This window comes from Abramis brama (genome assembly GCF_963993115.1).
Source record: "Abramis brama genome assembly, chromosome: 13".
NCBI lineage: Eukaryota > Metazoa > Chordata > Actinopteri > Cypriniformes > Leuciscidae > Abramis > Abramis brama.
In genome coordinates, this window is record NC_139975.1 from 36,540,297 (window position 1) to 36,550,850 (window position 10,554).

At 37.1% G+C, this 10,554-nt stretch overlaps 2 protein-coding genes across 2 annotated transcripts; one reads left to right on the top strand and one right to left on the bottom strand.

The window, feature by feature from the left end:
• Window positions 1-352: 352 nt before the first annotated feature.
• On the bottom strand, window positions 353-3,276 carry LOC311094508 (zinc finger BED domain-containing protein 4-like). The gene is made up of 3 exons (XM_084132504.1): window positions 2,991-3,276; window positions 1,795-2,471; window positions 353-1,706 (listed from the first exon to the last, which is right to left on the bottom strand). The coding sequence occupies exons 1-3, from the start codon at window positions 3,156-3,158 to the stop codon at window positions 614-616; spliced, it is 1,938 nt and encodes a 645-aa protein (XP_083988630.1). The 5' UTR covers window positions 3,159-3,276; the 3' UTR covers window positions 353-613.
• A 499-nt stretch (window positions 3,277-3,775) lies between these two features.
• LOC311094509 (uncharacterized protein) lies at window positions 3,776-10,318 on the top strand. The gene is made up of 7 exons (XM_084132505.1): window positions 3,776-4,051; window positions 4,721-4,894; window positions 5,166-5,268; window positions 5,529-5,687; window positions 6,222-6,362; window positions 9,492-9,636; window positions 9,863-10,318. Coding segments are annotated over exons 4-7 (348 nt in total). The 5' UTR covers window positions 3,776-4,051; window positions 4,721-4,894; window positions 5,166-5,268; window positions 5,529-5,686; the 3' UTR covers window positions 9,924-10,318.
• Window positions 10,319-10,554: the final 236 nt, after the last annotated feature.

Genomic DNA, 10,554 nt, shown 5'->3' on the forward strand with positions numbered 1-10,554 from the left:
CCCCTTGCCTCGATTGCCATTAAGGAACTATCGGCTAAAACGGCTCTGCTTCTCGCTCTCGCCTCGGCGAAGCGGGTTGGGGATTTACAGGCTTTCTCTGTAAGCAGTGTTAATTTTGACAAGAAATTTTAATTTAGTTTTAGTCTTAGTCTTTTGACTATAATTCTTTTTAGTTTTAGTCAAGTTTTAGTCATCTGATTTGTTTTAATTTTAGTCTTATTTTAGTCGACTAAAATTGCTTGGTATTTTAGTCGACTAAAATAAGACTAAAATCAATAACATATTTACTAGACAATTTTTTACCGCTGGTATAGGAAACAAACTTAACCAAAATATATAAAACACAAATTTAACTTTATTTCAACACAACTGTGTCTTTATTTCAATTCAAAAGCTTTTATGCAGCAACAAACACTGTCATGGTATTGTAAACAATAACTAGCTGCCAATTCACCATCAATAAAAGAAAAATAAAGTTAGGTTCAGGACCTTAAAGCTTACAGCTGAGCTGAACAATAAGTGCAAACAATTTTAATTAGAATCTAAAGTGCACTGAACGATATTTTCTTCTTGCTACCACAATGCTGGAAATTCAACCACAGAATACTATCACTTATTTACCTCTATTCATTTTCAAGAAAGCACTTCGTGCTAAAGTGACTTTTGCTCTGTTACGCTTTCCCCTGGTTAGGTCACCTGTGACACTAAAAACTCTCTCCGCAAAAGCTTGCGAAGCCGGCATTGCTAACAGATCTAATGCTAATGGTTTCAAGCTGTGATAAAATGTGTCACATTTCCCAAGCCAAAACTGGATTCCTGAATCACAAGTAATGGGCTGTGAGAGCTCCTCTTTGTATTTGTTTAGTTGCTGCCTGATGCTACATGTTGAGGACTTTGGTTTAGGCTTTGCACGGGATTTGGACAGAAATCTGAAGACTGGCTGCCTTGAGGAGGAGGATGATGGTCCAGGGTCAGTCTCTGGTCCATTCAGTTCCTCCACATCATCATCAGGGTGAGTCTCTTGACTCTGAGTGCACTGGACCACATACCCCTCTGCCTGCTTAAAAAGTTCCTGAACACTGTCATCAGCCACATCAAGGAGAGTATCACACACAGTAGGGTTGAGAAAGAAAGCAGCAGCAACAAGTGGAGAGAACTTTTCATCTGATGGATCCAATGCCCAGGCAAAGCGCTGGTTCAAATTGACTTTCATTTTTCGTGCTAGAGTGGCAAAATCCCGATGATTTGTGTTTTCTTCAAAATCAGTAAGGTGGCTATGCAAATCAAAGAGGGCAGGGACGATCAGTGACATAGACATCGTGTCACTCTGAAGAGTCTGTGTGTGTTCGGCAAAAGGCAACATGAGTTCATGCAATGAGCTGAGCTTCTGCCACTCACTAGAGAGTAAGGTGTCCCACCCCATCTCATTCGCTATTTCACAAAGAGGATCTTTAACTTTGAGGAGTCGTGCAATCATGTAATATGTACTTGACCAGCGCGTGGGACAATCATTCACAACAATTAGGCCACACTTATCCAAAATCTTCTGTGTCGCAACAGATGACTTGCGAAAGAGCTTCACAATTGATCGTGCTTTGTCAAGGATTCGCTTCACAGTTGCCTCCTTGTTTATCATGTGGACCACAAGCTGCAGCGTGTGAACCACACATGGCATCCGTTCCATATCCATCTCCATGTTTTGATAGCTACCAAAAAGAAAGTAAATACATATCAGGTAAATGAGGTAATACATTAACTTACTGTCAAATTAAATTATGAATAAAAGTGGCCTACCGATGGTCTTCAATCTCCTCCTCTGAATCACTTTCACCTCGGGGGGACTCCTCTTGATCATCTGAGCTAGCCTCTTCTTCTTCTTGAGTACTGTGTTTAAATGCTGCTACCATATTGCTACCATTGTCCGTTATTACAGTCACAATTTTGTCATTTGAAATGCCCCATTCCTGCATGCACTTATCCACGCAGGCCTTAATGGACTGGGCAGTGTGTGGATGGGCAACTTGTTCAAGAGCGAGCAGGATGTGTTCTGGATTGTTTTGATCAACACAAAAAAAGCAACAACTTATGCCAAGGAATGATGCAGACAGTCCCTTTTTAGTCCATAGGTCAATTCCAATTGACACTTTGCGAGCACCACACAGTCGTTTCTTAAACTTTGTCATTTCTTCCTCATAGTGTTTTTCAATCAGATTGCTTATCTTTGTTTTCTTTGGCACTGTCAGCTTCTTATCAAATGTTTCTATCATGAGAATAAAGTCCTCATCTTCTACTGTAGTTAGTGGTAACCCTGAACGTCCAATCCATTTTGCTATAGCCTCCTCTTTTACTTGCTGTTCTCTGGCATTGCTTTTGTACTTTGTAGTACCTAACAGTGCTTCTGCAATGTTTTGATTGGACATTTTTGCCTTTTTTGCGCTTGGTTCACCGCCTTCATCAGGAGACTTCTGTAGCTGTGACATAAAAAAGGAAAATAGTTTAAATACGTTTATATTATTTATTCATTGCAATCACTTTATTTGCCAAGCAGTAAATATTAAAGCACTAAACACAAATAAAAGAGTGAAAAAAGTAAATATTTAATAAGTTGGCAGCTAGGTGGATAAAAAAAATTAACAAGATTTTATAAGGTATTCCTTTGTCTAGCAATACTGTATGTTTTAAATACCACAATATTGCTAGATTAGTATGTATAATGATAGGATGTGAACAGTCACGTTTCACATGACTAATCTAGAAATATTTGTGATATTGTCAACATGTAGAACATTATAAAATATACTAAACATTAGTATTAATCAAATGTATGTAGCATAATTTTACGCATTCGTATGGTGCTCTCATCTAACTTGAAGAAGGGGCTATTTTACAGTACTTTTCAGTTTGTAATATTTAATGCTACAACATCTACGCACTGCAGTCTTCCAATTTTGTTTAGCTCAATAAACAAAAGAACATCGTTGTGAATTTACCTTTGAGAAAATGTCCGGGTGGCTCGTCTGTAAATGTCTTTTCAAATTGGTTGTGTTCTTGCCACGAATGTCCGCTCCGCATGCTTTACACTTTGTTTTGTTTTGTTCGTCGTCAAACGTGAAGTGTGCCCACAAGTCTCCCCTTCTTTTTCTCCCGGCTGTGGACATTTTGTCGCTCTTTTAGACATCGTCTCTTCAAATGCTGTTTTCCCGGGAGCTCGGTCAAACTGAATACCTTCGCTTCACGTCTCAATAAGTCAGGCTCTGATTGGTTCTCTTCTCATGCAGTCTCGCCTGTTCCGTTTTGCCGATTGGTTCTTTTGTTCATTCCTCGCATCTCTCCCGTCTGCTGATTGGATTTTCGTCACAGTATATTTTCGTCTCGTCCTTTATTCGTTGACGATAATGTCAATCAATTTAGTCATAGTTTTAGTCTCCATCAGTGACTTTTTTTTTTGTTTTCGTTTCGTTTTCGTCCGCAAAAATATATTTGTGACGAAAATAATGACGAAAATATTTAGTCAACGAAATTAACACTGTCTGTAAGTGAAGATTGTATTCGCTTTGGACCGGGAAACTGTAATGTTACTCTCAGACCGAGGCCGGGTTATGTTCCTAAGTCGCTCAATACCCCGTTCAGAGCGCAGATCGTTTATCTGCCTGCCCTGTCCGCTGAGCCATCAACCTCTCAGGGTTCGGATGCTCAGAGTGCTATTTGCCCAGTCAGAGAGCTCCGAGAATACATTTCTCGCTCGGCCGCGTTTCGACAATCGGACCAGCTGTTTGTGTGCTTTGGTGGATGCAACAAGGGACGGGGGGTCTCAAAACAGAGGCTTGCTCACTGGATTGTGGACGCTATTGTTTTGGCTTATGATTGTCTGGGACAAGAATGTCCCCTGAACATCAAGGCTCATTCGACTAGGGCGATTGCCTCATCATGGGCTTGGACTAAGGGTATGTCTATTCAGGATTTATGTCTTGCGGCTGGCTGGTCTTCTCAGAACACGTTTGCTAGATTTTACAAGTTGGATTTGCCCTCTGTAGCGTCTCGAGTGCTTTCGGTGAGTTGATCGCTTACATAGCATTAGAGAGCTGCTCTGCGCTTTGCTCATGAGTTGTTCTGTCTGTGTGCTATTGTGTGTTGAACTGTTGTCACTGCTATGCGTTGGCTTTCTCTGTTGTTGTTGCCCTGTTGGTTTACAGTGCAACCTTCCCCCATTTATACTGCTCGGGATATGCAAATTCCGGTAGTGTTTTGTGAGCTTGTGATTGGTCCCTTTGGACCTATCGGAGGTTAGAGGTTCACTATTGGTCAATCTCGGCCTATCAGGCGCTTACATTCTGGGGGCGAGGTTTGTATTAAGTCTGTTTTCAGTGGTTTGCTGCCACGGCGGGATTCTATACAGTTCCCATATACGACATCCGTAATGTCGAGTTCCGTAGCCTTGATAGGGAACGTCTCCGGTTACTTTCGTAACCTCGGTTCCCTGAAAGGCAAGGAACGAGACATTACGCTCACCGCCGTGTTCGCTATTGATTTAGCGTTTGTTCGATTCTAAAGGGAATTGACGCTGCACTTGCATTATAACTGCAACAGTGTTTTAGTATTTGCATATTTTGCGTCAATTGGCCAGCTCTGCTGGCGTTAGCCTATAAGATTTCAGCGGAAGTGAAGGATGAAGGATGTTCCCATATACGACATCCGTAATGTCTCGTTCCTTGCCTTTCAGGGAACCGAGGTTACGAAAGTAACCGGAGACGTTTTCTCCTGCTGCTGCATTGGAAGAACTTCTACGAAGCAGTGATGAAGAAAACGTGGACTATTCAGAAGAGAGTGCTGTATCTAGCGTCAACTCTGAAGAAGAGGATATGTTTTTGGAAGGTCTCGATCCAGTTTTAGATTGGTAAGTGTCTAAACATTGGACATAAGTACATTGGAATGCAGTGGAATTCCATTGTTATTCAAGCGCTGAATTAGAAGAAACCCTGTACATTACAACATTGAACATGTTAGGCTACTTTATGTAGCATTAGCTATAAAGGCTATTGTTTTGTATGTAGAACGCAAGACGATGTTCAAACAAAACTTTTCAGAGAAGAAAATGTAATTATATGTGTGTAAGATAATCAGTTGTGTTAGGCGTGTTTCTAATCCCTTTTTGTGTAATTCAACAGTGACGAAACTTCAGATGATGAGAGGGTACCAGAGGCCTCAGTCTGGACAACATGCAAAGCGTCCATATGTGGCTGCAAAATCTTCAGCTGCCTCCACTTTGTGGTAAGCAAATAATGTTTAGTGAGATAAAAAAAAATCATTTTAGGGCATTATTATTGTCTGATTACAATGTGCACTATTAGCTGGTAGTGTAAATGTGCAATCAGGGCAGCAATAGAGTGGGTATGGACGGAGCTAAATTTCTGTATGCTGTGAATGGTCATTTGAATTTCATGTTTGAAAATGCAATGATATGTATGTATTTGTGTAAGATAATCAGTTGTGTTAGGTGTGTTTCTAATCCTTTTTGTGTAATTCAACAGTGACGAAACTTCAGATGATGAGAGGGTACCAGAGGCCTCTGGACAACATGCAAAGCGTCCATGTGTGGCTGCAAAATCTTCAGCTGCCTCCAGAAGTTCAGGAGGAAAGAACAGAAGAAAGAGACAGCCCAGCACTTTGTGATAAGCAAATAATGTGAAGCAAGTAAAGTAATGTTTAGTGAGAGAAAAAGTAGCATTTAGGCCATTATTATTGTCTGGTTACAGTGTGCACTATAAGCTGGTAGTGTAAATGTGCAATCAGGGCAGCAATAGAGTGGGTATGGAGGCAAGATGCTCTATGTGAATGATGCTTTGAATATAAAATCTGTAAGCTGGTAGTGTAATTGTGCAATTAGGGCAACAATAGAGTGGGTATGGAGGTAAATTGCTGTATTTGAACGATTCTTTGAATACAAAATATATAAGCTGGTAGTGTAAATGTGTAATCAGGCCAGCAATAGAGTGTGTATGGAGGTGAATTGCTGTATGTGAATGATCCTTACAGATTTTATATTCAAAGCTGGTAGTGCAAATTAGCAATCAGGGCAACAATAGAGTGGGTGTAGAGGTAGATTGCTGTATGTGAATGATGATTTAAATTTCAGATTTGAAGGCAACAATATGTATGTATTTATGTGTAAGATAATCAGTTGTGTTAGGTGTATTTCTAATACTTTTTGTGTAATTCAACAGTGACGAAACTTCAGATGATGAGAGGGTACCAGAGGCCTCTGGACAACATGCAAAGCGTCCATGTGTGGCTGCAAAATCTTCAGCTGCCTCCAGAAGTTCAGGAGGAAAGAACAGAAGAAAGAGACAGCCCAGCACTGTGTGGTAAGCAAATAATGTGAAGCAAGTAAAGTAATGTTTAGTGAGAGAAAAAGTAGCATTTAGGACATTAGGTAACACTTTAAAATACGGATCCTTCGTTAATGAATAACTACACAGGAACAAATGAGTAACACAATATTAACAATCTAGTAACTACAGTTAACTAACAAGTAACTCTGATTAACGAATTAGTAAGTAATAGCACACAGATTTAAGTGGTAGTTCACTATTAACTAATCAATAACTACTATTTTTTTAATACTTCCCAGAGAACTACTGAATTTTTTACAGATTTAAGTGGTAGTTCACTAATAACTAATCAATAACTACAATTTTTTAATACTTCCCAGAGAAATAATGAAAAAAATTCACAATTCATGCAAAACTTAATAACTAATGCAGGAAAAATTACTAGCACTAGATTAACATTACTGCTAGATACTGTACACTAATTATCAATATGTAGTAGCGTAGCAGACTTATGATTTGGGAAAGCTGTCAATAATTAGCCTATGTACTGCTGTCTTTTAGAGAACTATTCATAAACTAAATAATTTTTAAGAATTGTTTTTATAAATGCACTTGTCTGGAACACTTACCCTGTGGCCGATTTTCCGGCATTCCTCTGGACTGGCTTTGAATAACTAGACTCATCATGGTGAGTACTGGAACATACTGAGTCATCAGCCATCCAAATACCAGTTATTTTATTATTTAACCTACCTCTCAAAATTGTTTTTATGTTCATATGTATGTATATATATATATATATATAAATATGTGTGTGTATATATATCCTGTGAATGATTAGATGATTCTACCCTTTCGGGTTGGCTCTTCATTAGTAACTACAGCATGGAATCATGATAACTAGTAATGACTCAAGTGTTAATGCATACTTTTATAGGACTTACAAATTATTTGGATCCGTATTCTAAAGTGAAGATCATGTTAACTAACTAGTAATGACTCAAGTGTTACTACATACCTCTATAGGAACTACTAATTATTTGGATCCGTATTCTAAAGTGAAGATCATGTTAACTAACTAGTAATGACTCAAGTGTTACTACATACCCCTATAGGAACTACTAATTATTTGGATCCGTATTCTAAAGTGAAGATCATGTTAACTAACTAGTAATGACTCAAGTGTTACTACATACTTCTATAGGAATTACTAATTACGTGTTGGACACACGCAACATATTGAAAGAGCTTGGTTAACCTACAAAAGCCAAATTTGGCGACTGAGGGGAAACAGGACAGAGCAGCTTCTAAAAGAACATCTGTCTTTTACTGAGTGGACTTACTGGCTGGGACACAAGCACAGATATGGTCCTCTAGGTCGTCTTCTGAAAGACATTAGAAGGCATTACAGCAATTAAATATTGTATGCTAGAAGACAATAAATAGTTTTTTCCAGTTCAGGCATCACATATGTGAAGTTGTTGCATTAAATGGAAATGGTACCAGACGCTTAATAAATAATTATAAAATATATGTTTATAAAAGCTACTTTTTTCATGCCTCATGTTTAAACAAATTTTTCTAGTCATGATTTGTGCAACCAAACACAAGTCATTTCAAGCGTATGAGATATTGTTTGCGAACTTTTAAATACTATACTTTTAGAAAATTTCTTTAGAAGTATGCATTAACACTTGAGCCATTACTAGTTAGTTAACATGATCTTCACTTTAGAATACGGATCCAAATAATTAGTAGTTCCTATAGAGGTATGTAGTAACACTTGAGTCATTACTAGTTAGTTAACATGATCTTCACTTTAGAATACGGATCCAAATAATTAGTAATTCCTATAGAAGTATGTAGTAACACTTGAGTCATTACTAGTTAGTTAACATGATCTTCACTTTAGAATACGGATCCAAATAATTAGTAGTTCCTATAGAGGTATGTAGTAACACTTGAGTCATTACTAGTTAGTTAACATGATCTTCACTTTAGAATACGGATCCAAATAATTAATAGTTCCGATAGAAGTATGTAGTAACACTTGAGTAATTACTATTTATCGTGATTCCATGCTGTAGTTACGGTAAGCCAACCCGAAAGGGTAGAATCATCTAATCATTTACAGGATATATACACACACACACACACACACACACACACACACACATATATATATATATATATATATATATATATATATATATATATATATATACATACATACATACATACATACATACATATCTACATATGAGCAAAGAGACATACATAAAAACAATTTTGAGAGGTAGGTTAAATAATAAAATAACTGGTATTTGGATGGCTGATGACTCAGTATGTTCCAGTACTCACCATGATGAGTCTAGTTATTCAAAGCCAGTCCAGAGGAATGCCGGAAAATCGGCCACAGGGTAAGTGTTCCAGACAAGTGCATTTATAAAAACAATTCTTAAAAATTATTTAGTTTATGAATAGTTCTCTAAAAGACAACAGTGCATAGGCTAATTATTGACAGCTTTCCCAAATCATAAGTCTGCTACGCTATTACATATTTATAATTAGTGTACAGTATCTAGCAGTAATGTTAATCTAGTGCTAGTAATTTGTCCTGCATTAGTTATTAAGTTTTGCATGAATTGTGAATTTTTTTCATTATTTCTCTGGGAAGTATTGAAAAATAGTAGTTATTGATTAGTTATTAGTGAACTACCACTTAAATCTGTAAAAAAATTCAGTAGTTCTCTGTGAAGTATTAAAAAATAGTAGTTATTGATTAGTTAATAGTGAACTACCACTTAAATCTGTGTGCTATTACTTACTAATTCATTAATCAGAGTTACTTGTTAGTTAATTGTAGTTACTAGATTGTTAATATTGTGTTACTCATTTGTTCCTGTGTAGTTATTCATTAACAAAGGATCCGTATTTTAAAGTGTTACCGGACATTATTATTGTCTGATTACAGTGTGCACTATTAGCTGGTAGTGTAAATGTGCAATCAGGGCAGCAATAGAGTGGGTATGGAGGCAAATTGCTGTATGCTGTGAATGGTCATTTGAATTTCATTTTGGAAAATGCAATATGTATGTATTTATGTGTAAGATAATCAGTTGTGTTAGGCGTGTTTCTAATCCTTGTTGTGTAATTCAACAGTGACGAAACTTCAGATGATGAGAGGGTACCAGAGGCCTCAGTCTGGACAACATGCAAAGCGTCCATATGTGGCTGCAAAATCTTCAGCTGCCTCCAGAAGTTCAGGAGGAAAGAACAGAAGAAAGAGACAGCCCAGCACTTTGTGGTAAGCAAATAATGTGACATGCATGACTCTTGAGAAAATAAAATGATATGTTAGGGCATCCTTATTGTCTGATTGCAGTCTGCATTATTAGCTGGTGGTGTAAATGTTCAGTAATGTTAGCAATATATTGGGTATGGAGGTAGATCGCTGTATGTGAATGGTCATTTGATTTTGAAAATAAAATATGTATATATCTAAATTTCTTTTCCTGTTTGTTATTCAATAGTGATGACAATTCAGATGATTCACCCAGCACTTCAGGGACAGGATGGTGCAGTAACATGTAACATGTAACAGTAACTCTTTTTTTATTTTATTTTTTAAAAATTATTTATTTATTATTAATTTAGGCCTCTTCATGCTGTTGGATCAACGCTTATAAAAACAGCTTTGTACAGTCCTCTGCAGCTGTTCCAGTTGTTCTTTTCAAGTGCGTTGCTACAGACACTGATTGCTAACACCAATGCCTATGGATCAATGCACCAGAAAGGCTATTTTGCAATATCAACATCAACAGAACAGCACTACCAAACTGTGCAATACTTTGTAAATAGTACATTTGTTTATTTATTTATTTTTCAAATCTTTTTGAGAAATGTTTATCACTGTGTTGATTGCTAATAACTAAGAAACTGTTGTTTGTAACTATATACAGATGTATAAATAAAACTTTTTATTTGCTAAATAATGTGTCATTCTTAAATGGATGGTAGTGAACAAAGACTTTGTTATAAATGCTTTTTATAAGCAAGTTGCCAAGTGTCACTTTAGGGTACTTTTGGAGCCTTTTCCAAAAATGCACATAAATGCATTTTTATAAACATTTAGGATGTAAACAATACACCAGAGAAAGTATACAAAAAAGAAAGTATGCTTTGTGTACAAAAGAGAAAGTATGCTTTGTCATATTGTAATAAG